This window comes from Stegastes partitus, unplaced genomic scaffold (genome assembly GCF_000690725.1).
Source record: "Stegastes partitus isolate 25-593 unplaced genomic scaffold, Stegastes_partitus-1.0.2 Scaffold230, whole genome shotgun sequence".
Lineage (NCBI taxonomy): Eukaryota > Metazoa > Chordata > Actinopteri > Pomacentridae > Stegastes > Stegastes partitus.
The window spans coordinates 216,045-241,258 of NW_007577961.1; the positions used below are offsets into that span (position 1 = coordinate 216,045).

General features: G+C 41.1%; 1 protein-coding gene across 1 annotated transcript in view; it reads right to left on the bottom strand.

The window, feature by feature from the left end:
• The window catches only part of flt4 (fms related receptor tyrosine kinase 4), a 58,240-nt gene extending 33,026 nt beyond the window's left edge, over positions 1-25,214 (bottom strand). The window contains exons 1-3 of the mRNA XM_008281333.1: positions 24,946-25,214; positions 3,131-3,227; positions 414-688 (exon numbers count right to left, since the gene is read on the bottom strand). Of these exons, the coding sequence (XP_008279555.1) occupies positions 414-688; positions 3,131-3,227; positions 24,946-25,003 (430 nt within the window). The 5' untranslated portion in view covers positions 25,004-25,214. The remainder of the gene's footprint in view (positions 1-413; positions 689-3,130; positions 3,228-24,945) is intronic.

The window sequence follows — 25,214 nt, forward strand, 5'->3', positions numbered from 1 at the left end:
CCCAAGGCAAACAGAAGTAAAGATTAAAGGTTCCACACAGCCAAGGAGCCTCAGAGCTGCAGACCAGTTCAGGCTGGCGAGAAGATGAAACATGTTCTCTTTAAAAGCAACAGCAAACGCACACACATGCACACACACACACAACTCTAAATATAAAAGAAAACTCATGGTCGGATAGAACATGTTTGTTTAAAACTGACAATTTAATTTCCACAACTGATGTGTTCCACAGTCGGGCAATTAACTCTAAAAGAAAAGACAAAAACACTAAAACAGTCCCTTTTAATGAATATTTTACGCTGAGCCAGTGAGGTTAACAAGTCATTTAATTGTTTTCAATTTTCGTTTTCAAGTGAGCGTGTGTGTGTGTGTGTGTGTTAATGTGTGTGCAGGGCTGTGGGAGTGTGACTCACCCCTCACAAAAACATAAACGCTGACGGCAGTGGTGCCGTCAATGATGGCCTTGACATCCTTATAATAGCAGCGGTAGTAGCCCGTGTCTTTGCCCTGCGCCCCGTTCAGGACCAGCCTCTTGCAGTACGGCCTCCCCGGCTGCCCGGCGCACTCGCTGACTAACGCGACCGTCTGCCCGGGGGCCCCGGTGCTCGGAAGCTGGGCCTGACGGTCGCTCAGCTCCTGGCCGACCAGAGTCTGATCAGGCCAGGCCCAGGCCAGAGTGCGTTGTCCCCTGAGGAGACACCGATCAGAGGAAACAGAACAGATTAGACAGTAATTAACAGGGACAAAAAAACCTGAAATGAAATAGTTTCAAGCCAGATTTATTCAACAATGAGTCGTGTGTGTGTGTGTGTGTCTGGTTGGGTTTGTAACGATGCTACAAATTCCTCTCCGCATCCACACATATCTGTTTCCTTTGTGCTTTGTCACATAAATTCGGTTATGTTAACCCGGAGGCCTTACGAGCGAGATTGAGAGGAATCATAATGGCTGTCTGAAAACCAATAGCTACGCTTTCACCACCTGCCTCCGCCGAATACAATCGTCCACATTTGCAGACGGTGCCAAAATGTGATGGCTGGAAATCACATAAAAATGACTGAGGGCAGTGGAAGTACCGGCGGGTTATTTTCCAGCTCTTGTGAGTAATGTCTGTCTATCTAGATTCTAGAAAAGTGCACACTGTAGAGACTAAAATGAAGATCTCCACTCGGCGGTGTGGTCAAGTGGAGTTTACCTCCAAACAACTATTTAAGGTCCGAGTTGGAAAAAGGCCAACATTACCACCAGCCTTCCAAAGACAGCACAGAAACAAAATGTTTAATGGAGCTTGGCAGCTGAGAGCGCAGCTGAGATTTCATAAGGATAAAGGATGGTTATTATGACTGAATTCATATCTCACATAGGCTCAGTTTAAACCAGTGCTGGCTGCGCTTTAGAACAAGAAATCTCTGTGTGTCTTACAGGACGCAGCCCGTTGTTTGTATGATTTAGATCATGTAGAAAAAGGGCTTAATGTGTGTGGACATTTTTCTCAGTCGAACCGAGGATCTAATCTCACACAGAGTATGTTAGTAAATCCCCTGAGAACAACCTGTAATTTGGGGATTCATAAATAAAATTGACTTGACTAGTTGCCATTAAAAACAGGCGGCGTACAAAATACTGTGCACTGAAAAACGTTCAACAACAGCAGCGGTGGAGGACGTGGTCGGATTCTTTTTTTTAAATAAACAATAATAGCAGCCTGTTAAAAAAACATCCTATTATGAATAAACCTCTGACATTCAAAATGTTAGCAAAAGCATTGTGAAAAACATTCACATTTATTATGAAAAGTTAAAGTAGTAAATGCAGAAAAACAGCCCCTGTTAGTTTTTTACTTTTATACTATCTAATGTTTATTACTGAGACATTAAAAAGCTTCTTCTTTTTTTTTTTTTAGAGAAAAAGCAGCAAATTGTCCTACTTGGGAACCACGAAGTGTTGCATGAAAAAGGCTCTAATTTTATATTCTGTTGGCTGATTCATTTAATAACAGTGCACCCTATCTAATTTGACACTTTGTATTCAAACTCTTTGTAAAAGTAATCACTATCTACATCTGTTAAAAACTGTGGAACAAGAAGTGTTATTATTTCTCTCTGGAGTGGATTAAAAACATAAAGTGGCATCAAAAGTTCACTTGTTAAGCAAACCACACTGTAAAAAAATACGGTAAAGTCAACGGCAGCAAAGTTGCGATAAAGATGCCATGAAGTTAAAATAAATTAGGAGATATAATTCAAAAAAGATTTAAATTACAGATTTTCCCCTGTAATTGTACAGGTAGAATTATAAATGGTCATTGTTAAAAAAAAAAAAAAAAAAAAAAAAGCTCTCAAATATGATAAAATCTATTTAATAAAACAAAAGTGCATTTAAAGTGCACAATATAAATGTTAATATCTTTTTTTTAAAAACAGCATATTTAATATAATTATTTCATCAGTTATCAATAGAGACCTGTCAATGTACACATTTCTGTAAGAAAAATTACAAAAATGTAAATTAACACTCAGGTTACTGTCTTTTAAATCTACTGTACGGGATATTTTTAATGTTTTTCCTTTAATGTTTTCCTTAAATTACTACCAACTGAAGTAACAGAGAAGAACTCTTACTGCTAAATAACAGCCAGATATTGTGTCTGTGGCACATTTGGTTTTTTAGAGTATTTGAATTTGACAGTATTCTACTTTTTTTTTTTTTTTAACTGTTAATTTTTTTTTTTTTAATTTCCCTTTTTTTTGTTTGGTGTCTTGTTTTACTAAATTAAGTTTTAAAATGTGCAAAATGTATATATTGTGGGATAAAATGATGGTAAAAATTTTGTAATGCAGATTTGTTTACATTAAAAAAAATAAAAAAATAAAAAAAATAAATCCTGTATTTTTACCAATATGTTCTCCTAATATGAAAAATGCTGAAAATAATCTGTATTAATTTACAGTAAATATCTGTAGAAACAAAACTAAAGGGTACAGATACCTTTCGTAAATCTGTATGTTGTACTTTTTTTTTTTTTTGTCTTTTCATTAATGTAGATTTTCTTTTTTTGACTGACTAAAAGAACAAACAGTGAATCATGCCCAAGCTCACATCCATAGTCCCAAACCACACACACACATACCTGCATGTAATAGTGAGTGTTTTGTGGACGGGAATCACGAGGTCGTCTGTGGAGCTGTCGAGGATGGGCGGAGTCATAGAAAAGCCTATCACCAGACCTGTGGGAGCGAAACACGGCAACTACATTAGATTCATGTTACACAGGTCGCCCAGGACCTTGTGTGGTTTTGACGGAGCTGCTGGTCGGCCGTCAAATCTCCGACACACATCAGGAATCTGAAACCCGACACATTGGTTATTACATTTACAAGCTGTAAGGCAATCTGCGGCTAAAGCACTCGGTCACCCAGAAATCACGGCCCACTCATGAGGCAACGCTGCCTCCTCCTCCTCCTCCTCCTCATCCTCCTCCTCCTCCGCTGGAAAAGCCACAAAGACCATTTACCCTTGATTCATTACCAATGCATTCACTGATTTGTGCTCGGTTAATATGGCCGTCTAGAATGTCATTACCGTCTCACAGTCTCCTCAGGGTGCTATTAGTGCTTAGTCAGACTCTACACCTACAGTCTATCATATATAAAAGTGTCACCGTGACTTATGTCCCACCTGGATGACATTACAGATGAAAACACACACAGAGCGACGGAGCAGAGACTGACTATTTGGTAGCGGCGAAGGATTTATGTGCATTTGCAAAACAAATGATAACCATTTGTCACACCCGTCTCTGTATTTGTGATGTGTGTAGGAGCTAATGTACTGTTTGTTTGCACTTTGCCGGCTCGGCTTTTACCAGCCGCTTCAAGGACGAGCAGAGCGGCGTCTTGAATCTCTGAATACCGAAACTCACCGGCGCATTGGAATGGCAAGTCAGCTTTAAAAAAACAAACAAAACAAAGAGCTAAATTCCTTTCTTGATTACAGATCACTAGAAACTGTAAAAACAGAAAGAGTCATCGATCGTCTGTGCTTGAACATTTCAGCAAAACGAACCGATTCCAAGGTCAACACTGTGTTATTTCATCATCACTTTATTCTATTTGTCTTATTTAAAATGACACCAATAAATAAAATGCCTGCACTCTTTCGCGCAACTGTGAAGCCGTTATTGAATCAGCGACAAGCAACAAGAACATGGGATGAATTCTGAGTTTTCAGCTTAACTGCAGGCAGTGTTCACACAGAAATTAAAATAAATTAAAATTTAAGTACAGTCGTGATTTGATAATCCAACACTAAATGTAAAAGCTTCTTTTATGTCGGATAGCAAGGCTGTGGGATTGTCAAAACAGATGTCGAGATACGAGGAGGGCTTGATGCTTGAAGGGTAATTTGTTGTTAATGTTTGTTGTTTATAGTTGTTATAATAACTAGTGTATTGTTAGAACACTACGCATCGCTGGATTTCACACCTAATTGTGCACAAGCCCATCGGTTGACATCTGTAGAAGCCAATAATGTAATAACAGTCGATTACGTAACAACGGCCGACAATAAATTTGCACTTCTTAAAATGTAATAGGCCAATAACGTAATAAAAGTCCTTAACTGATAATATCTTTTGGCCAATAACGTAATAAGTTATAACCCTTAACAATCCGAAAACCTTGCTAGCCGACAGGTTTTTCGGAAATACGAACGGAACCCATAAAAAATAGCGTTAACATACCGACAGCCTTGAATTCCAACTCCGACATGAAAGTTTATCTCTCAAATAAGGGTAACGGCGTATTATCTGACTTAACAATCCGACAGATTTGCTTACCTTTCGTAATAACTGGCCAATAATGTAGTAAGTTATTACGTTATTGGTCTGGTAAAAAAAAAAATTCTTTGCAAATGTGACAACCAGCCAATAATGTAAGAAGTTATTACATTATTGGCCAAAAAGTTATTACATTATCGGTTCAGGACTTTTATTACATTATTGGCCAGTTATTACGTTGTTGGCTGTTATTACGTTATTGGCTTCTACAAACATCAAAGGTAAGTAAATCTGTCGGATTGTTAAGTCAGATAATACACCGTTATCCTTATTTGCGAGATAAACTTTCATGTCGGAGTCAGAATCCAAGGCTGTCGGTACGTTAAGCCTATTTTTTATGGGTTCCGTTCGTTTTTTCCGAAAAACCTGTCAGACAGCAAGGTTTTCAGATTGTTAAGGGTTGGACTATCAAGTCACGACTGTACCTAAACATCTGCAGTATGTAAATTAGTAGCACTTATGGGCACTTGGGGAAATGTTGTACTTGCTGATTCCACAAGTTTTAGATTTTTGCAAAACTTCTAATTACGTAACTTCAACCTTTTTTTTTTTTATCTGATTGATTTATGGCATTATAAGTGCTGCACAGAAGACATCTTTGGGTTCTTTTCTACTTCTAGCCATGATCGTGCTGCTTCCATAGAGGTTGTGTTGCCGGAGAAAATGAGAAAATGAGTGAAAACGAGAGAGCAGCACAAAACAGCGAGTTCAAGGGGGTTAAGCAAATTTCATACACAGGGGTATAAAAGAGCAGCATGTGCACATTTTTAAATAACTGACTCATGCATCTTAAAATGTGCGGAACACCGACCAGACGCCAGCGGGGAGAAAGCGGTAAAAATGTTTCACAGTCGCGACCTGGTGCCAGTCAAAACCAAGAGCTCTGGACAGCTGCGAATTTTGTAGACAAACCCCAGCCTTTCCAACACATCCTGCTGCCCGGGGAGCACAATGGAGCAAAGTTATTCTCGTGTAAATATTTTGCTAATCGTGTTTACAGTAAAGGCTGATCCCGGTGGAAGGAGACTGATCGGACCGGGCTCCTTCTAAGACAGAAGATCCCCTTAACTTCATGGCTTGAACCTGAAGTGAATTAGAAACTTTTGCTTCAAGAAGAGAAGAAAATCACTCGCATATCTGGATGCTAAATATAAAGCTACAACCAATAGTGGCCCTGAAAGCACAACTAAACACTGAAACAATGCAGGAGATGTCTGCAATAACATCTTTATTATAATTTTCCATGAATCTCCTATAATCTCATGGGTCACAAACCATGGCAACAACAGGCCAAACAGTAAAGTCATATCCAGGTGGGTTCGCCTCCTTTTCAGTGCCCTCTGGAAACAGCTGCTTTTCCGTTGTCATGTTCAGGGTTTCTGCATTTGAATGTATTTACAGCCAGCTTTACAGGTGGTGTTTGGTTACCTCTGGACTGGGTCTTTATGTTAAGATGCGCAGCTGTTTTGCTTCCTCTTTGCTGTACAGATGAGAGAGCGCCATCAATATTCTCACTTAACTCAAATAAGCATCTTTCTTAAAAGGGTGAAATCCTCCTACGGACAGCGCGCACTCTTGCTTTCCTAATGAAAAAAAAAGATAAATATTGCTTGACATTTGAAATATCCGTGTTCGTCATATCTGTTTCTGTCTGGGTGCAGATATTAAAGGAACTAGTGTGTAAGATTTAGGATTTAGTGGCATTTAAAGGAGGTTGCAGACCCCTTTTTTTCAAGTATGTAGGAGAATCTGTGGTGGCCTCACTTTAATGTAAAAAATACAAAAGTTCCTTTCTAGATCCAATGTTTGGTTTGTCCCTTCTGGGCTACTGTAGAGAGAAGACACCATTCTAGTCTAACACAAACACAGTGACTCATCGCTAAAGGTCATTATGCACTGAGGGAAATATAGTGATGATGAATAAATTCCCATTTTTGCCAAATAGATCCACCTAAATCAAGCACACACACACAAAAAACTGATTTAATGATTTAAACGCACGAATGTAAAGTGTGAAAGCTAATATTGCAGAAAACAAACCGAAGTGGGAAGTGGTGTCAGACCATGAAATCATTCCCAGCTTGGCTCCCAGCAGGTTATTCCTTCCCTGCTCCTTCAGAGATCTTTAACTCGGCCTCAGAGGACCAGCAAAGTTCCCCCCCCAACATATTGTCTCGGCTCTGATGTGAACCCGCCGCCGGCTTCGGTCCCATCACCACCCCGCAGCAGCACAGCACGCCTTTGTCCAGCCTTCCTCACACCTCGAGATGTCGAGAAGCCAAACTGTGTCAGAAGAGACATGCGATGGGGAGCCAACGCCGGGCCCCCCCAAGAGCTGAGGGCGAAGGGGAAAGTGTGAAAGGAAATTCCTGTCAGGACGTTTTTTTTTTACTATTTTAGGAAGAGCAGATTTCCTTCGCTGACACCAAGGGAGGCGAACGAGAGGGATGGTCTCCTTGAGCCCTGGCTCGGTCTTCAAGGGCAGCAGATAGATGAGCCCTGGACCTCCCACACCTTTCCATTAAGATCTCAGTGCCTCCTGTTGCCCACAGCAGAGCTTGATGCAGAGCATATGGCAAACTCTGCCATGTCGTACCTCACAGTGTAAAACTTCAACTGCACTGGGTTTAGTTGAAGTGCTGTTTTGCGTAAATCTCACTTGTTTAATTTAGTGGATTTTATCAACTTGAAACTACTTTTTGTCCCCTTAAAGAGGCATTTTAATTACATCAGAAGTGTGAAAATTAGGTTTGTGTCTGACGTCATGACATTCACGTTTCGTCAAAATTTATGCTGCAACTCACCAACTATTTTATAAAGTTTTCTAAAGAGTTAAGAAAAACAAAGAATCCAATTACGCCATCACGTTTTATATTTTCTGTTGAGCAAATAATTGAGTTGGAATACTGAAAAATTCAAGTTGATTTTTTGTTAAATTTAATTAAATGAAATGCAAACCGGTCATTTGAGAAGAATCAAATTATTCCAGAACATATAACTGGAAAGGATGCCATTCGTATTACTTGCTAACTTAATTTGGATAAACATAATTCAACTGAAGCAAGTGATTAAAGTTGGTCCAACAATTCTCTTTTTTCAGTGTGACTCAAATCAACTTTTCCACACTGACATCGTTAAAGCTGCACTAATCAATATTTTCTAATTGATATAAGATTAATAATGTATACTTCGACAATATGGGCTGTGATATGGGTCAGTTCCTTTCAGCTTTGTGGAGCATTTTTACATTTTTAGCTTATTGTTTTGGTTTTGTGACCTGCAACGTTAGTAATTAGTTTCACTCTCACGACTTTTGTAAGCTACCTCAGGTGTTCATTTCTGCAGTTTGTCAGTGATACACGCTTTAATAAGCTCGCTATTTGCTACCTGCTCAGCACCAAACAGCAGACTGACGAGCTTCACAAAGAGCCCAAGAACATCACGCTGCTGCAGATACGAATCTCAGGAGTCGGTGGAGACCAAAATGGAGCTAAAAGTCAAACGAATACTAGATTTACATGCAATGGAAAGACAGAACTGACAGAAACAATTAAAACAACTTTTTTTTTAACTGTGTCTCAGTGGCAGAAAAATCCTTTACATGAATGTGTCCCTCTTGGTGGAACAATATTTGTCATAGATTTGGACGTCAAAACAAAAACACTAATCACATCATGTGGGGGAGCCATCGAAAAATCGCTCATGTGTGGACAAATTGCTTGTTCTGTTGTTTTGACAGAAGCACCTTTTGCTTCAAAGCCGCCATGTGGAGCCCTCCAACTGTGATAATGTCAAAGAAGACACGGTCAGAGACAGCAACCAGACCGCTGCCCACACAGATCTGACTTTCTGCTTCTGCCAAATGATGGGTTCAAACATTAACAGACCGAGTGGACATCCCTATTGTCATCAGGAAAACGTGCACACTGTGGTTTAAAGCGCATTCCAGGATAAAGGATCAAGTGCAAAACAAGCAAATCACTGCGCATTTATATGAAGAACATATTCAACGGTAAATGAGGAAAAAAATGCAGGAAATCAAGGGAAAATATACAAAAACTGTGCACAGGCTGAGACACGAGTTGTGCTCTATGCACAGCCTGAGTGATGAGCCAAATCCCCATTGTAGCCGAGTCTCAGTGATGGATGCTTCCCTTGCAATCTGCTGAGAGATCGCACACTGACAGACAGGATGCAAATTGTAAATCTTTTTGAAATGTCATGACTGACTGGCATGCTCTGAAAGATAAAACTAGCAAGATGTTGGAGCTGCATCTTGGGGGGGCAAATCAGGACGAGAAACACACACAGGGAAGACTTCACTTTGGTCTGTTTGAGTTGAAAACGCTCCAACATACAGTGGATGTGTCTATCACGCTATCCAAACCGAAAGGCATCCGCACAGGTCATTCACAGTGATAGATTTCATGACAAACATAAGCTCAGCACTTCTGACACGGTCTATTTCCAGGGTGAGTTTGAGGATAACTGGCTCCACGTTACTTCAAGTCAGGACTTTCGGGCTCTTATAGATCACTTGTCATCCTAAGTGGCTCCCTCATCATCAGTGCTGAAGGAAGTGCTATAAAGTCATAACTTACAGAGTGCTGGGTTTCACATGACTGCCAGCCAAAACAGCCACCCGCCTCTCTGCAGTTTGACACTCCAGACTGATGAGATTGCAGGGAAGGGGGCATTACTTTATGCCTTATATTCTGTAGGTGACTCGCATGCGTGATGCTCCAGGAGCTGCTCATCCTCTCACCCTCTGTTTCACAGTGATGGAAATCTCCTGTGCCAGATGTCAATATGTGCCATATGGATGCCCTGCATAATGCATGCACCGCCCTGCATTTACCAACACAGCATACGGAGGCCTGTCAGCCAGTCAAAATGGTTTAGGAAAATATACAATCCCATTAGTAATTGTTTGCAACACTGTCAAATACAATCAAAAGCACCCTTTGCTCCAGTTGAACGGTCTCATGAAACCAAGGAAAACAAAGCACATTAATGCTCAGAGGTCTGATAGCGTATCTTGTCGCGATAATAAACACATTTTCCTGCTGTGACCTTTCATGCGGCTTTTCCTGCCAGATTGTTGTGACTGTTATCACTCAGTCAGCTCATTTATCTTAATACGCATTAAATTTTGAAGTACAAAAAGGTTAACAGCCGTATATTGTGCGAGCTCCGTCCACGAACAACGGTTTCGGCCGGAGGACAGTCGGCAAACACAGCGATGTAGGTGGGCGGTGGGTGAACCGAGGTGCAGCTGCAGCCCGACTGTACACATGGACGTTGCTTTGACAAGAGAAATGACTGTTTGACTTCAAACTGTGACTTACTTTTCTGTCGTTTACAACACAAGCGATAAGGATTGAGCTGTAATTAATGTCAAGTTTACTTTGCTGAAAACCATTTCTGAAACTGCACTTTGGTGAAACGTATTTTTCCAACATACAGCCTCTGTTAGTTTCTGAGACATTACATTGAGTCAGTGAATTTCATTTTAGCTAGGTTAGTTAATTTAGTTTTTTTAATTAATTCTTATCATCTAAGAACTACACTGTAAAAAAAAAAAAAAGAAACAAAGAAAATGTTACAAAAAGTGTGAAAATGTGGCAGGAAAGATGGAATATTGTAACATTAAAAAAATCTTTTTTTATTTATTTTAAAATCTTTTTTTATTATTGTTAATTTATAAAAATCTTGATTTTAATTCTGGATATAATACACAGTTTTGGCCTGTTTTTTCATGTCTAAAATGTGAGTATATATATATATATTTAAAAACTTTGTGAGGTGAGGGTTGAAACTAAAAATAATATGTTTTATGTGATCTTAGCCATCATCTAGAATTTAACAGATGTGGGGAAAGTGCAAAATAATAATTTCAAATTATTTCTATTTATTAATCCTTAATATAAACATTTTCTTTTCTTTTAAACAATAGCAGATGCCTCTAAAATCTTTTGCTAATTTAATTACAGTGTATTTTACCGTCAAATGTTGTAAAAGAACAAATGATCATTTTTACAAATACAGGCTTTAAATGTGGACATTAACAGCTGTGGACATGTGAATTAATACCTCTTCTGGGATGTTTAAAATGATAATAAACTGTAGATTGTTAGAAAAAAAAAGTTGAAAGCTGTTAAAAACTGTTGATTTTTTACATGACTTTTGGAAACAGTCACTATTTTTACTTTTCATGGTCACAAACAACAGCTGTAACATTTATGAAGCACTGCATTGAGCTCATATTTTTATTAATCCTACTGATAATAACATGAATATTAAACAGATGACAAGTGCTTCCTGCTCTCAGCACCACCGGGGGTTTGATTTGTTCTTTCCTGTTATTTTACAGTGGTTGGCAACAAGTTTTTCTTTCTCTTTGTATGATCTTCAAGTTTTGCTTTTTTAATCTTTCAATGGTCCAGTATTGACAGCATGATGCAAGTAATAATAATGTGATTTATAGACATGTCACCCTCATTAATCAAACATCAATAATAACTTAATTTTGCACATGATCCATGATGGTGAAGGTACAGAAAAACAGAAATGCATTGCAAGAATAACACACACACACCCCTAAAATTTCACTAATTATGTTTTTATGTCTAATTAAGAGGAGCCAAACTCCTCTTGGCTCCCCAAAAAATGCTTGCATGACAATACAGTAGTAAAACAGTGACTGCTGCTTTCATAGATTACACTAATTCAACTGATATATTTCCAAACTTAACAGGACTTCATTAGAACTAATGGTTGGCTGGAAGTTCAGAAAAACAGACTCCAACAACACGCTCTGTTAGTAAAGTATGTGTGTCGTATGTAAAGTTATTTGCTGAGCTGAAAATATGAGCGTTTCAGATAGTTTGCTGTGGCTAATAGCATCAGACAGAAACAACATTTATCTGTTTAGAATGACTCCTTGGCCTTTAAAAAAACAGAAAGATCCAAATGGACGGTGATTGGCAAATGTGAACACGGGCAGTGAGCCAAAAACATATCTGAGCCTGGTTCCTCTGTTTTCCCATGCATTCCAGCTGCTGGTGCAGAGATAAGCAGCAGCTTTGGGCGATTACTCCGCCAACAAAAAGCAGCATCACAGTGTAACCTAAAAAGATAAAAAAGCACAATAATTCCAAGTTGACTTACTCCTTCTGTTATCCCACGATTACACGGGATATAAACACACACGAGCTGAGATGTGCTAAATACTTCAGACAGATAAATGTTGCGTTAGCTGCCAGTAAAGTATTAATTCTGTCTAATTTTCTACACTTGAGGCACTTGAAATGACACCAACGACTTTACAGACTTTGTGATTCAGCGCGGCGTCTGAGACTCACCAGGGATCGTCAAAAAATTGAAAAAGGAGCTCTTCGTTGAGACGCCGTTGTATCAGAGAGACAATTAACGGATTGCGTCCTTGGAAAGACAACAACAATTTGACATTGCCCTTAAGAAATGTAATTATCTCCGTTGTTGAGAAAACCTTATGCTCACTGTGGGAGTAATGTATGTAGCCGGCACTGGAGCCAGCTGTCTCCGCCAAGCAAGCACCAAGAAGAACTGCAGAGCATTTGTTAAAAGCTAAAGAAGGGAACTGATAAGCGCTTTCGTAGGTAAAACGCAATTTAGACAAGGCGGCGAAAACATTTCCGTTCGGGTCTCAAACATGCCAACAACGTGGCAGAGATCACACAGAGGTGGCTGCATTAAACGCGTGAGCTCCCACAGCTGCTTTCCCGGCCGAGCCTGCATGCCTCGGCGGTGATGGAAGTGCCAGACGTACTGTATATATCTGAGCTAAGTGCCAGAAGTCAGGATTCTTCAAGGACAATTGTGATTGCTCACACAGCCGGACCATCGGGAGGCACTTTGATGTGTCAACCTCACATACCTGAGCTGACAGCGAGGAAACATGTGCGACTTCGTGCTTGTCAGTTGAAATGTGTAAACAGCGGAGGAACGTCTTCAGTGGCTGCTTTAAGTCCAGAATTACTCATACCCATGTGAATGTATATTTGACTAAGGGGCTTCTTATGAATGGAAATGAGTCACAAAAAGACATTAAAACTGCATTTGTTGTTTTTACATCTTCATTTAAAAATCCATCTTCCTCTTTCTTAGTGATCAATGAGAAATCCCTTACATGCCGCCACAGCAATCAAGTGCTTTGTGTGATTGCTAACAATCGTTCTTCAAGTCCTCACTGGGATTTTGTCCTCCAGGTCCTTAAGGTTGGTTCTCGCCAATACTTTGGTCTTTAGTTCTCTGATTCTCGATTTGCTTCAGGTCTAAACCAGCTGGTTAATACGGGGCGCCCCACTACTAATGACCAGATAAAACGTAGTTCTCAAACACAACATTAAATTTGAATGAATTATAACAAAATATTAAATACAATTAATAACACTGTTCATATTCTTTTGCCATATTAACAATATTTGTATTATCAACTGATTTAAAATTAGTCCTTACTGCGTGTTTACTAATTTTACACTTCCTGGATGTGGGGCGCGGCTACAGGAGTGTGTATGTACGTTGAAAGACTTTTCGTGATCATGTGACCTCAGCCCGGGCTCTGATTGGCAGCTGCAGACTTTCTCACAGGACGTAGCTCGGTGGACCCGTCCACTTTTGCTGTAAGCCAATTAATTTAGTCTTTATTTGCGTTTGTCTTCTGTGGTTGGATATGAAAACTGTCCTTTGTCGTTCTTACGACTACGCTTTAAATACGTATCTGACAGCATCACACGGCCTCTCCCCTCCTCTTCTACTAGATCACAACTACTGTCGTGATGACTTAATGCATCGGCCGTGCTGTCAATGGAGAAAAGGCTGCTCACAGAGATGATTGACTTCAACCAAAAACAAATAGAGAAGTTTGCTGAGCAGAAAGAGAGAAGAGGCTATTTTTTGTTCAAATAGTACGGCTCCAGATTGCATTTGCGATCTTTTCTTTTGACAGTGTGTGAACTGATGAGCATGGTGATCATGACGCTGTGTTAGTGTCGCTGTAACCGGCACAGGAAGCTGCTGTGTGGACCACAGTAGTAGTACTTCTATAACTTTGGTGTACTGCAGTACTTAGGCTTAAAAATGAGGTCTTCTTGTGAAAAACAGAGCATTCGCTGTTTGTCCTCACATAGAAAAGACCACGTGTAGAATACATGTACGTCGCCGTAGTTTATAGTATAAAATAAAACAGAAAGTCATAAAATATATAAAGTATGAAGTCATTTTTGGTCACACACCTGTCAGAGCACACAACAGCCACCACTAGCATCTACCTGCTATGTGAGGCGTTCAGGGAGCATCAGTAAATTGTAGTGTCTATCGATAAGAAAATGTTCAGAAAATCATATGTTTTGCCTTTGACCAGGTGGGAGGTGTAACAAAATGAGAAAGTGGGTCGTACTGGTGCTAAAAAGTTAGTCTGGAGCCCTGAGTAGTGTTTTTTTCATTATTCATGTTGTGTGTTTTGAGTTTGTACCCCTCGACCACCAAACATTTTTATCAGCCGCCACTGGTCTAAACTCTGACCCCGCTGCTCCAAAATGTCGATGTTTTCACCATTACTTTTCCATTTCGGCCGCATGTTTCGGATCATTGTTTTGCTGGAAGGTCTGATGCTATCCAAGGACAAGGTTGTGTGCAGACAGCCTGATGTTTTCCTCCAGAATCTTAATCTCACCCTCTTTTCTCATGATGTTGTTTACTTCGACAAGGCTGTCTGGCCCATCGGCTGAAAAACACCCTCAAAGCATCGCATTCTCACCATCGCGCTTGACGTAGAGACGGTGTTCTTCGGTTCCAGTGTTTTTCCTTTCATTCACAGAACGAGGGCCTATTTCCAAACAAGTGTATTTTCATTTCATCTGACTGCAGAATTGATGACCACAGACTTTCTTTTTTGCCCAGGTGACCTTTTGTGAGCCTTAGTTGTTCTCCATGAAAATTGCAGCTTTGCTCTGTATCTGCTGAAGATTCTGTTTTAAGATGTTTTTACCAGAATTGCTCAAATTCATCAGGGTGACCTTGTTGGTGATCCTTACATTCATCATTTTTGCCAGTACAGAGTTAACCTTTTGCTACCTATGTGACCTTTGACATTTTGCACAGTGTGGAGCTACCTTTACTTGATTCTGCTTTGCACCGAGGACGCTGGCACTTGAAGAGAATCGAATACGGCTTTATAGCCTTTCTCTCATTGATGATCTCTAATAGCAGCTCAGTAAGCTCTTTGACTTTTTTCTTCCATGACTTTAAATTGTCTACTAACTGACTAGAGAACTGCTGCATCAGCTGTTCTCAATTCATAGTCAATTTATGGTAATTACAAGGACCATTTGAAATCGCATAAAGGCTGCATTTTCTCAGAATCTGCGATAGATTCAAGGGATATAAATAACTTTAGACAAGACATTTCTAGCAAAGAAGTAAAAGAAAATAACACAATGTTTCATTGTTTTTTGTTAATATCACGTAGAAAACTACTGGTCAGATAAAAATTCTCCATAAATCTAAAGTTGGTGATTCGTAAGAAGAACTTTAGGCTTAACAGTAGATATTAGGGTTAGAATACCAAAAAGGTGCAAAAGACTGTTGCCTTCAAGTGTTTTGCACCAATTTAGTTCTGAGAGATATTTAAAAAATGTGAAATCAATAATGCTAATAAAAAACCTTGTATTTTTGGCAGCTGTAGGTCCACACTGAAGCTGATTATGGCTTTCTGCCATGCCTATTGATTTGCAGTGGAACTTCAGAGATGTAAATCATGAAATTTCCAGCACTCAGATTCACACAGGAAGATTTGTCTCCTGTCACACTATCTTTCTCTGCCCTCACATCTCCTGTCTGATTCTCTGCTGCGTCCTATAAAATATGCAAAGACCAAATTCCTACACAGTGATAAAAAAAGGGGAAAAAAATGCAAAAGCAGCCCACAGTTTCCAAATCACAGTAGAAATGCATGAATCAAACAACTGCGTGTTTCGAATCACTCGTTTCCACTCCTCCTGACCCTGCTGATGGCTGGACGTGAGCAGAAAGTGTGGCTTTATCTTTCCGTTGCGGTAAACAAGATTCCAGAAATAGAAAGAAAAAAATGGAAGTAAAACTAGTTCTGCATAGTTACAGGGGCGCTGCTATTCAATTGTGCTTGTTATGCAAGGAGCTGCGGAAAAATGAACAACAAAATTGCTCAAGTCAGTGGGACTACGATAATACATCAGATCTTTAACCCATTTAAATGCCACTGCGTATGTGCACTCGCATTATCCTTCGCAGAGCTCTCTTCATGGCTCATTCCGGTGGTTTCGTCACATCCAGGCAGCGCTGAAGCTGGACTTCCGAGCCCATGAAGGACACCTGCTGACGAGATAAATCACACGCGCAGAGGGGAAGGAGCCGAGATGCCATAAGGAACTCTAAGCCAGTAAAAAATGCAAAGCTTCTTTGACAAGGCAGGCAGGAGTTGTGGCGCATTAAAGGTAAGCATGCAGATGAGAGCGCCTCTCCCCACATGCCAACGACACGGGGCCGCATGAAAGCGTGTGAAAAAAACAGAGCGGTGTTTTTCATCGCGAGCAAATTTCCTGTTTTCTTTATCATGTTCGCGCTTCTCCCATTTCCCTTTTTCATGGACGGTAAGGACGATTTTGCCGTCAGTGTTTTCCGCGCTCCTCTGTAGTTTTGTCTCTGATCAGTCACATGACAGGAACGGGAAAAGAGGAACTTTGTGTAAACAAATAAAGCTTTTCTCAGAGTCTCAGTTTGGCACAAAGGATGCGACGGGGGAGTCGTTCAGAAATAAAGACGTGGGTTTGAACACATACAGTGATTATGATAAGGTATAGGAGCTGCTACATGAATGAAGAAAGTGCCTGGATAGTCATTAGAATTTTAGATTTTACAGCTGGGACTTTCCTTCAAATAAAAATCACACGGGGTTAAATGAAATAGCAAATGTAATAAGTGGATTTTCTCGAGGGGGTTAAAGAGCAAAGAGCAAGTGGCAGTACAGCCACACAGTTACTTCAGTGACACAGTGTCTGGCGAAGGGCCAAAACTGGAGCACTCTGAAATAGCCCTGTATATCTGGAGAGGGACGGGAGGCCAAGGAGGCCACGGAGCAGACCTGCTCTTTGGATGTGGAGTCAGCCAGCCTCAGGCCACAATATACTCTCTCTCTCCCTCTCTGAAAGAAATAAAGTCCACTTCCTCTGTCATCTGGATACAAGGACGGCCAAAGCCAGGCGACGGACTGACTGGCAGCCCTGGCTTTGATTTCATTGTTACTACGGAGGTGGATGACATCCACCACGTCCCTGTCCTCTCCACTATTGGGGGGGGGACAGGCCTTTCCAACATCCTGCCAGAGGAGGGGTGCAAATTTAAGGATGCGGCAACAAGCCATCTGGGCCAGCTTCCTATGTTTAAAAACTGCTGTCCCTGACTAAACCTTCCTGTACCTGCCACACAGGCACACCGGACAGCTCCAGCTCTTCCTCTGTGGCAGTCCAGTTTGTGTCTTTTTTTTGCATGTCATCATTTTTATCACTGAGAAATGGCTTCCCCTGCTGAGGAAGGGCTCCAAGAAGATTCTGGTAAATGCACCGTCCTGGCTCCTGGCAATGGTATTTCTATTGGGAAACATCTTAAATATCTTTTTACAACCAAGTGCCAAAGACTAGCACAATCCCGGCCTGCTGTGTGCTCCTAAAACTCACGCTGCGACTGTTCAGAGGCCAAACTTTGAGGAGCCCCATTACTGCGCTTGTTACCTAATTCCTGGTGATTCAGGTCGTAAACAAGTCTCTGCTGCGTCAGATCTCCCAGAGAGCTAAATCACCGCGGCAGCTTAAGATGCCGTAGAAAACAAGGGCAAAGTAGGGAGTGCTGGGTCAGAAATTATGGTGCCGATTGCCTAAAGGGAGGGAAGCTGGCAATTTCCTCGGGCTTTGCCAATGGCCTCGTTCCCATGAACCTCAAGTGACCTCCGAAGTGCAGCAAGAGGTATGAGCGGCCGGTGATATATGCCACAGGGACTTCCAAGTCACCACCCTGTACACACACAGCTGCCTGAGACTGAGCAGCGAAATGAAAGTAATAACGGCGGCTCTAGTTAAACTGATAAGTGCTCTAAATGATGCTTGTTTCTAAGCAACAGGGGCACTTTAGGGTGTTGTAGTAACTGTATTACAGCCGCCGGTCCCAGGATCTAGTTTCTACCTGCAGAGTGATCAGGCAATAGATGTCACTAAGCAGTTTTCCTACAGTGTCGAACAATACTAGATTAAATGTCTTTTTGCTGCTTCTCGTCAGAGCTGAATCTCAATGCGTGCAATTGGCTTTACATTAGCAATGCAGGAGAATTTGAAAAGTCAACACATTTGTAGCTGTGAATTAAAAACCCCTCTAATTATCCTGGACATACTTATCTATAGATCAGCCTGTCTTTCTATCAAATGAAATCCAACTAAAAATAGCTGGCCAAGATTTAAACTGAGCAGAAAAACATGCAGCAGTCCTCATGATCCTTTTCTAATCTCTGCAGCAACACGAGCAGCAACATAGAATTTATTTCACCTGCTCGTTAAGAGCAATTATATGTATAATTGTGCACACTCATACCCATTCATGGGTGGTTTTATACACTCAGGAGTCATAGTTCAAGTGCTCGGCGAGGAAAACATCACTAAAATACTGTCTTTGTGCTGACTGTAATGTGAAACTCAGGCACCTGTGAATGTGATTGAAAGGACCAGAGAGAGCGTGAAAGACAAGAAGAAAATCAATAGGTTAAACCTCCTCTGCATGGTAATTATTCCGAGTGTGGGAGAAGGTTTCAAAAATGCAAAGGAAAAAAAGAGCAAAACAGGAGCCTGCTGCGACTAACATTTCATTTGCACAGTGGGGACACTGAAAATGACCATGAAGGGACGGTTCTGAATGGACTTTAAAACGTGTAAATCACTGTCTTTGTGGAACTCGCAGCTAAACGGGCAAGTTGGACGTTTTGTGGCGGAACAACAGCAGTCCTATTGATTCTGAAGGGACTGAGAAGTTATGTGCTGCAATCAGGGGCAATAAGTGGACAAACACCTGATTATCCGTTGTTGTGGCGGCCAGGACTGTTCAGAGAGTCATCGAAACAAGATCAAAGCTGCCAATAGGCGTCATTGCATGTAGGATGACTTCAGGAATCCTGTATCCACTTTACACTGCGATTGTCACACAAGAGCCAAAGTTTTCTCTTTTTTCTCGCCCCTGATGTAACTATTCCTGTCACTTCTGATGTGAACATCCAAGAGCAACAACATATATGCCCAGTTAACAGCCATGAATTTTGATATCTAAAGTGGCCGGATAAAACACGTCATGCATACCGGTTGTGCTGGGACATTTGAGTGTTATTTTACCCTGGTATGCTGGGTCTGGATCTCCGGATCAGCCTCTAGATGAATGAGGTGGAGTTTATACTCACCGTACTGTGATAACTGTGCACATTTTATGCATTTTTATAGTAAATTAACGTCTACTAACTTTCATTTCTAGTTTGTTGCATAATTAGAGTTGAAGAAGTCATAAATAGCCTTTAAATCAAAAGGCAGAACGCTGACAAGAACTAGAAATTGCCATACTATAAATCAAACTGCAGCAGCAAGTCATGAGCAACCTGTTTGGTATTCTTCAGCAAACAGGCTGCAGCTTTAAAGGAAATGTCAGGGGCAACGAGTATTTATGAGAGCTGCTATCAGGATCAGAAGAGTCCAGTATACAGGTTTGTAGTAGTGAATGGTCTCAGCATACAGCTCGGCAGCGCCTGACCTCTTCTAACACCCAGATAATTCAAAAATGACCAAAGACAGGGAGCACGAGTGGAGCTGAGGCAAGGGCAATGCTGCGAAGGGAATTTAAAACAGGAAATACAAATAAGAAAACTCTCAATCCTCCAGCAAAAGAAAGAATGTTGCCTGGATAAGTGGCCAAAAATGTTCGTAAGGTGATGTCAAAGACTGGTGGCCAATTATACAAAACGCCTACAGGAAGTTATTTTTGTTAAAGGGGGCGATATTAGCTCCAGAGAAGAGCAGCTGTTTCCAACACAGACTGTATTTAAAGGGGGACGAACACTTCAGGACCCACAAAGGTTTCATGAAGGCGGGTTTGAAGCTCAGGCTGCATTTAAAAATAATACTTTTTACTTTCAGTACGTACCAGAGCTGATCTTGCACAGCACACACTGTTTCATGTGATATGCACACAGGGCAGGCTTCTTCTTCACAATATTGCAGTTTCCTCATCTTTTTGTGCACACTTAGCGGCTCGACTTGTTTGCTTTCACGCAACACACCACGAAATACGTGACAGAGGCCTGTGAGGCTCAGAATAGTCAGAAAAGCATGCTGGCTTGGATATAACAGGACATTCAGGTACTTTTGGCTGCCTGTATTTGACATACTATATACTGTATTTGGACATATCTAATCTTTTGCTGGCATACTATACAGTATGACGGTATATGTATTGGAACGCACCCTCATTGTGGTGGCTCAAGCCATCACTATCTTGGCAGTGTCTGACTCCTCCTAATTACCTGCTAATCCAAACATGAGCCAAGAGATGGAGCTGAGTTGGGCCATGTAAAGTTCTCTGGACCACAGACGGTCCTACGTCACTCAAAGGGGCATAACTTTAAGCCTTAGTACAACTTATATGGATGAGTTATGTAAAATGAATCATGAATATAAGCCAATATGTATAGAATGTGGGCTACAAGGTGGATCAGTGGATTAGCATCGTCGCCTTGCAGCTAGAAGATCCCCAGTTCACGTCCCGGTCAGGACGCCTGAAATCTTTCTGTGTGGAGTTTGCATGTTCTCCCCGTGCAGTCCGGGTCTACCCGGGTGATTCTAGATTGTCTGTAGGTGCGAATGTGAGTGTGCTTGGTTGTCTGTCTAAGTGTAGCCCTGCGACAGATTGGAGACCTGCCCCTGCTTTCACCCTGAGTCAGCTGGGATAGGCTCCAGCCCCCCCACGGGGATTGATTCACTTGTGGAGTCAGCCTCAAGTGGCCATTAGAGGAGCTGCAGATTTAACACTTCAGCACTGACTTCATTCTTCAGCCCTGGAGGTTGCTTCTTGCTTGAAGCAAGTTTCACACAGTCCTCAAGTCAGTATGTAATAATATTTAGATGCTTCCATTTGGTTGGCACTCTGCTGGTTGGGTAATATACAAGAGCTGGGATGGCAGAAGCTTTGGTCATGTCTATTACCTGGAGGCAGCATTTACCAGTGCAAAACCAAAAACATTTTAAAAACATTATAAAGTCCCTTCTGCACCACCATGCAAGGGTTCAGCAGGTAGAATCCACATTTGTTGAACATGTTAACATTCTAATGTTTGCTTTTCAGCACTAAAAACAATCCAGCTGGAACCACTAAAGATGTTCAGGTTTTTCAAGCTGGATATAGCGAAAGAACACAATATTTGGAATACAGTATTTTGTGGTTAAATGAAAAGTCATGGGCACACTAAAGTTGCTACAATATATCCAAAAGGAGACATGAACGTCTTCAAATCTCAACCCATCTGATTGTGAGTGAGAAATTTCACTTAAAAGCACAAATGTCAGTTTCAGAGTGGTGCTGGATAAAAAGTCATGAGATCACTGAAGGTCTTAGGATTGATCTTCTCTACACCATGAGTAATATGGCAACTGATCGAGTAGCTGTCAAAACTCGTAACTAAATGTCAAAAAATGTAGAGGAAAAGTTCAGGGACAGCCAACAGTGTGGAAAAAAATCTATACAAGCATTAATTGCAGTCAAACAATTTCTGAGATGTTTCCATCTGTTGTTGGGCCAACCATTCCTTTACAAAGTCATGCAACTAGCACAGCTAACAACTGGGTATAGAAAACACGGAGGGGTCAGAAATCTGAAAACACAAATACAGCAGATGGTTTTCATCAACTATCTAACACCAACTTTGACACATTTTTGGCTTGTGCTGCAGATTCCTGGTGTTGAAAGAGCTTATCTCTCGGCTCTTCGTCATTTTCGAGGTGTTGCTTTAGCATGATGAGAAACTGAGTGACCAGACATTTAAATGCCCACGGGGCCTCGCAGCTCCATGCCAGTGATGAGTGAGGCACTGGACTCCCTATTTATTTGGACTTTACTGCAGAGGCCTCCCCACACGGAGCAGCAGCAGAAGCAGAATTCCTCTTTAATCTGAGCTGCTCTCCAACCGATAGAACAAGATATTCAAGGACAGGCACCGCGGACCCGCTCCTCAGAGTCCTGAGGTCGATTCCTCAGATCAGCGCTGAGAAAAGGGGGCTATTGTTGGCTAAAACAACTCAACCTCTATAAGTGGACAACTAGAATAATACCCAGAGTTGAGAGTCAGATTTCTGGGATGATCTGATCAAGCAGAGGTATGCGTACAGAAAACACTCCGCTAAAAGAAATATCAACACTATGCACCCAAGACACAGAGCAAGCCAAAGATCATTTGGCTCTAGAGCTCTGCTAAAAAAAAAAAATAAAAAAAAAATCCCTGCTTTCATACGTCGCTTTTCTTGACTGGGAAGGTTTTCAATAGATAATTATGCAGCAACAAAAACAAGGAAATTATGAAGAGGCGAATCAATCAGTGACTCACAATTCGTCTCAATAGTATCCCTCAGCAGCAAAGTTGCACCACGATGTCTTTCTTAAATACGATAAAATTTCTGTAGCTGTGAGATAAATGTTTTGGAACCATCGTAATTCAAACCAGAGACAGAGCGTGACAGGAAGATGGTAGAAAATGGCTCGGGGGTGAAATCCTGGAGCTTTATAAATGCAGCTGCTCCGTAAATTATATCTTCTCCCTGCCTAAAATGACAATGACTTCTGGGCTGGCAGGTTTACTCTCCCTCAATCTTTCCCCTCTGATCATAAAAATGGGGAAGCCAGCGCTCTCATCATCCTTGCATCAGCTTCAGAGGTGTCTTCTGAACCTCACACGTTTGTTCTGTCGCTGAAAGAAATTTGGGAGGTTTTAGGCGGTTAAGAGAATCCTTCAGACAAATCAGAGAATTTAAGATTGCATTTAATCATCTCAAACAAGGCTTGTTGTCTGAGTTATTCAGTGAGAGATTTAGAAACCCACAGGCAAGCGGCAAATTTGCTCAAAGTCGCACCTTTTTATCTTGGAGCTGCTTCAGATTGCTCTGAATTCATAAAGGAGGGGGGAAAGGCAAGAAACCTTTTGCATGAACTGTGCATCTCCAGTATACCAAGAACACCTTTCCTATCCCAAAACATCACTGGAACACATATTCTAAGTTCACTTCACTCTGAGGTGATTTCAAAAAGTAGCAACACTGAGATCACGCTGGTTTTTCTCTCACCTCTGATGTTGTGCTCAATCTCACGGGCTCCTACTGTGACGTGCTTGAAAAATGTGATTGAGCAATATGAAGCTTTCTGCCCTCAGGATGTTTTGAGGATACCTGAGTTGTTTTTCTATTTTACGCTTTTCAGCATCAGTTGAGAAAAATGGTGTGGGGGGGAAGAGGAGAGCCGTGTACGGTCGAACAATCAGCATGCAAATAAGTCTGTCAACAGATAACGCCACAAATAGGCTCATTAGGTTCGAGTGATAACACAAATGCCAGGCGGACAAATTTTGCATTAATGAAAATGTATGTGTATTTAAACTGTTAAATTTGTCTGACCTACAAAAGCTTGGAGCAATTAGCTTGGCATAACTTTCTTTGTTGCTAAGCATTGCAATTTTCTGTTTATCAGCTCTGAATGTATATGACCCGTCCAGCACAGCTCATTAGGTTTGTGTGATGACACAAATGTCAGGCGAACAAGTACAAATTGTGAATCCATAACAGTTTATGTGCATTTAAACTTTGCTATTAAATTTGTGTGTACGTGACCTGCAAAAGTTTGGACGACGCCTCAAAAGAACATGTGGGGGAAAAAAAGCACATTATCACACAATAAAATCACTGAGAGTCTTAATTTTTTTTGCTGTTGCTAAGGATTGTGATTCATCTTGTTTATCTGTTCTGGATGTACATGACCCACCCAGCACAGATATTTATGAACGGCGTCATCCCTCCACCCCAGAGTTAGGATTTGGGGGAGCCATATGTCGACTGCCCCCCCTCACTGAAGTTATTCCCTGCTCTTTATGAACAGCTGCTCCACAGCAATCAGTGATGAACAACTCAAACAAACAGTCGCTGAGTGAAAACTCTCTACTATCAGGCAGCAAAGTCACTCAGAGGAGTCAGACTTAAATAGTGCAGAGTAAACAGCGTGCGTTAGATTAGTCAGTTGGAGAGACGGGTGACAGAGCACATAAAAAGGCTGATCAGACTGCCTTTTTTTTTTTTTTTTTTGCTTTTGCAAGAAATTGAGATTACACAAAAAGACCAATTTGGGAGATAGGAAAGGATCCGGACACCCACTCCTGCATCCACATCCCGTCTCCCACTCTGCCTCCAAAATGTGACCTACATAAACCTAAAGTCACTGAAACTCAATAGGACAGAATCTGCAGTTTCTTATCCACCTGAGTTTGTAGCATCATCAATTAAGAGCTGCATCTTATTCAATCACAACAACAGCATGCCTCCCCCTAGTGCCTATCTGCATGTAGACTTGGAGGCTGCCACAGACCGGGTTCCCTATTAATTCAGCCCCACGCTGGGAGGCAAACTTTGACTCATTTATGAGTGGGAAATGATGTTTCCATTAAGAAAATATGTAGAAAATTCACATATACTGCAAACTCCAAACAGAAAAAAACATGAGGAATTTCATGTTTCAAAGTGAATATGGCGCGTTAGTTTTAACATAGTGCAGAAATATTCCACTTTACGCACCACAAAAAGTAGTTGGCGCACAGAAATGCGCACTTTAAACATGAATAAAACTTTTAATCTTCGGAAGAAATAAACCTCGGATCAATGTGAAAGCAGGCGTGAACAGTCACCTCGACTTTTTTTCATGATTTAAAAAAAAAAAAACAACTTCCAAAACTTCCAAAACTCATGAAGAAGTCTCCTCACCTGAGGCATACGCAATTCCAATCCAAGTCCGACAGAAAAGCGTAAAATCTGTCTTCATCTCCAGATCTCCGGTCCAGAATAAGTGCAGAAGCTTGAGCGATGTTACTTAAAAACAAAACAAAAAAGAAAGAACAAAAAAAGAAAGAAAAAGAAAATAATAGAGATCTCGTTGGTTTTAATGCTGCTGAGACGCTGGTTTGAATGAAGGTCCGTGAAAGGGGGGAGAGAAACTCAGGTGATCGTCCGCCAATCGATGCTTGTTTGCAGGC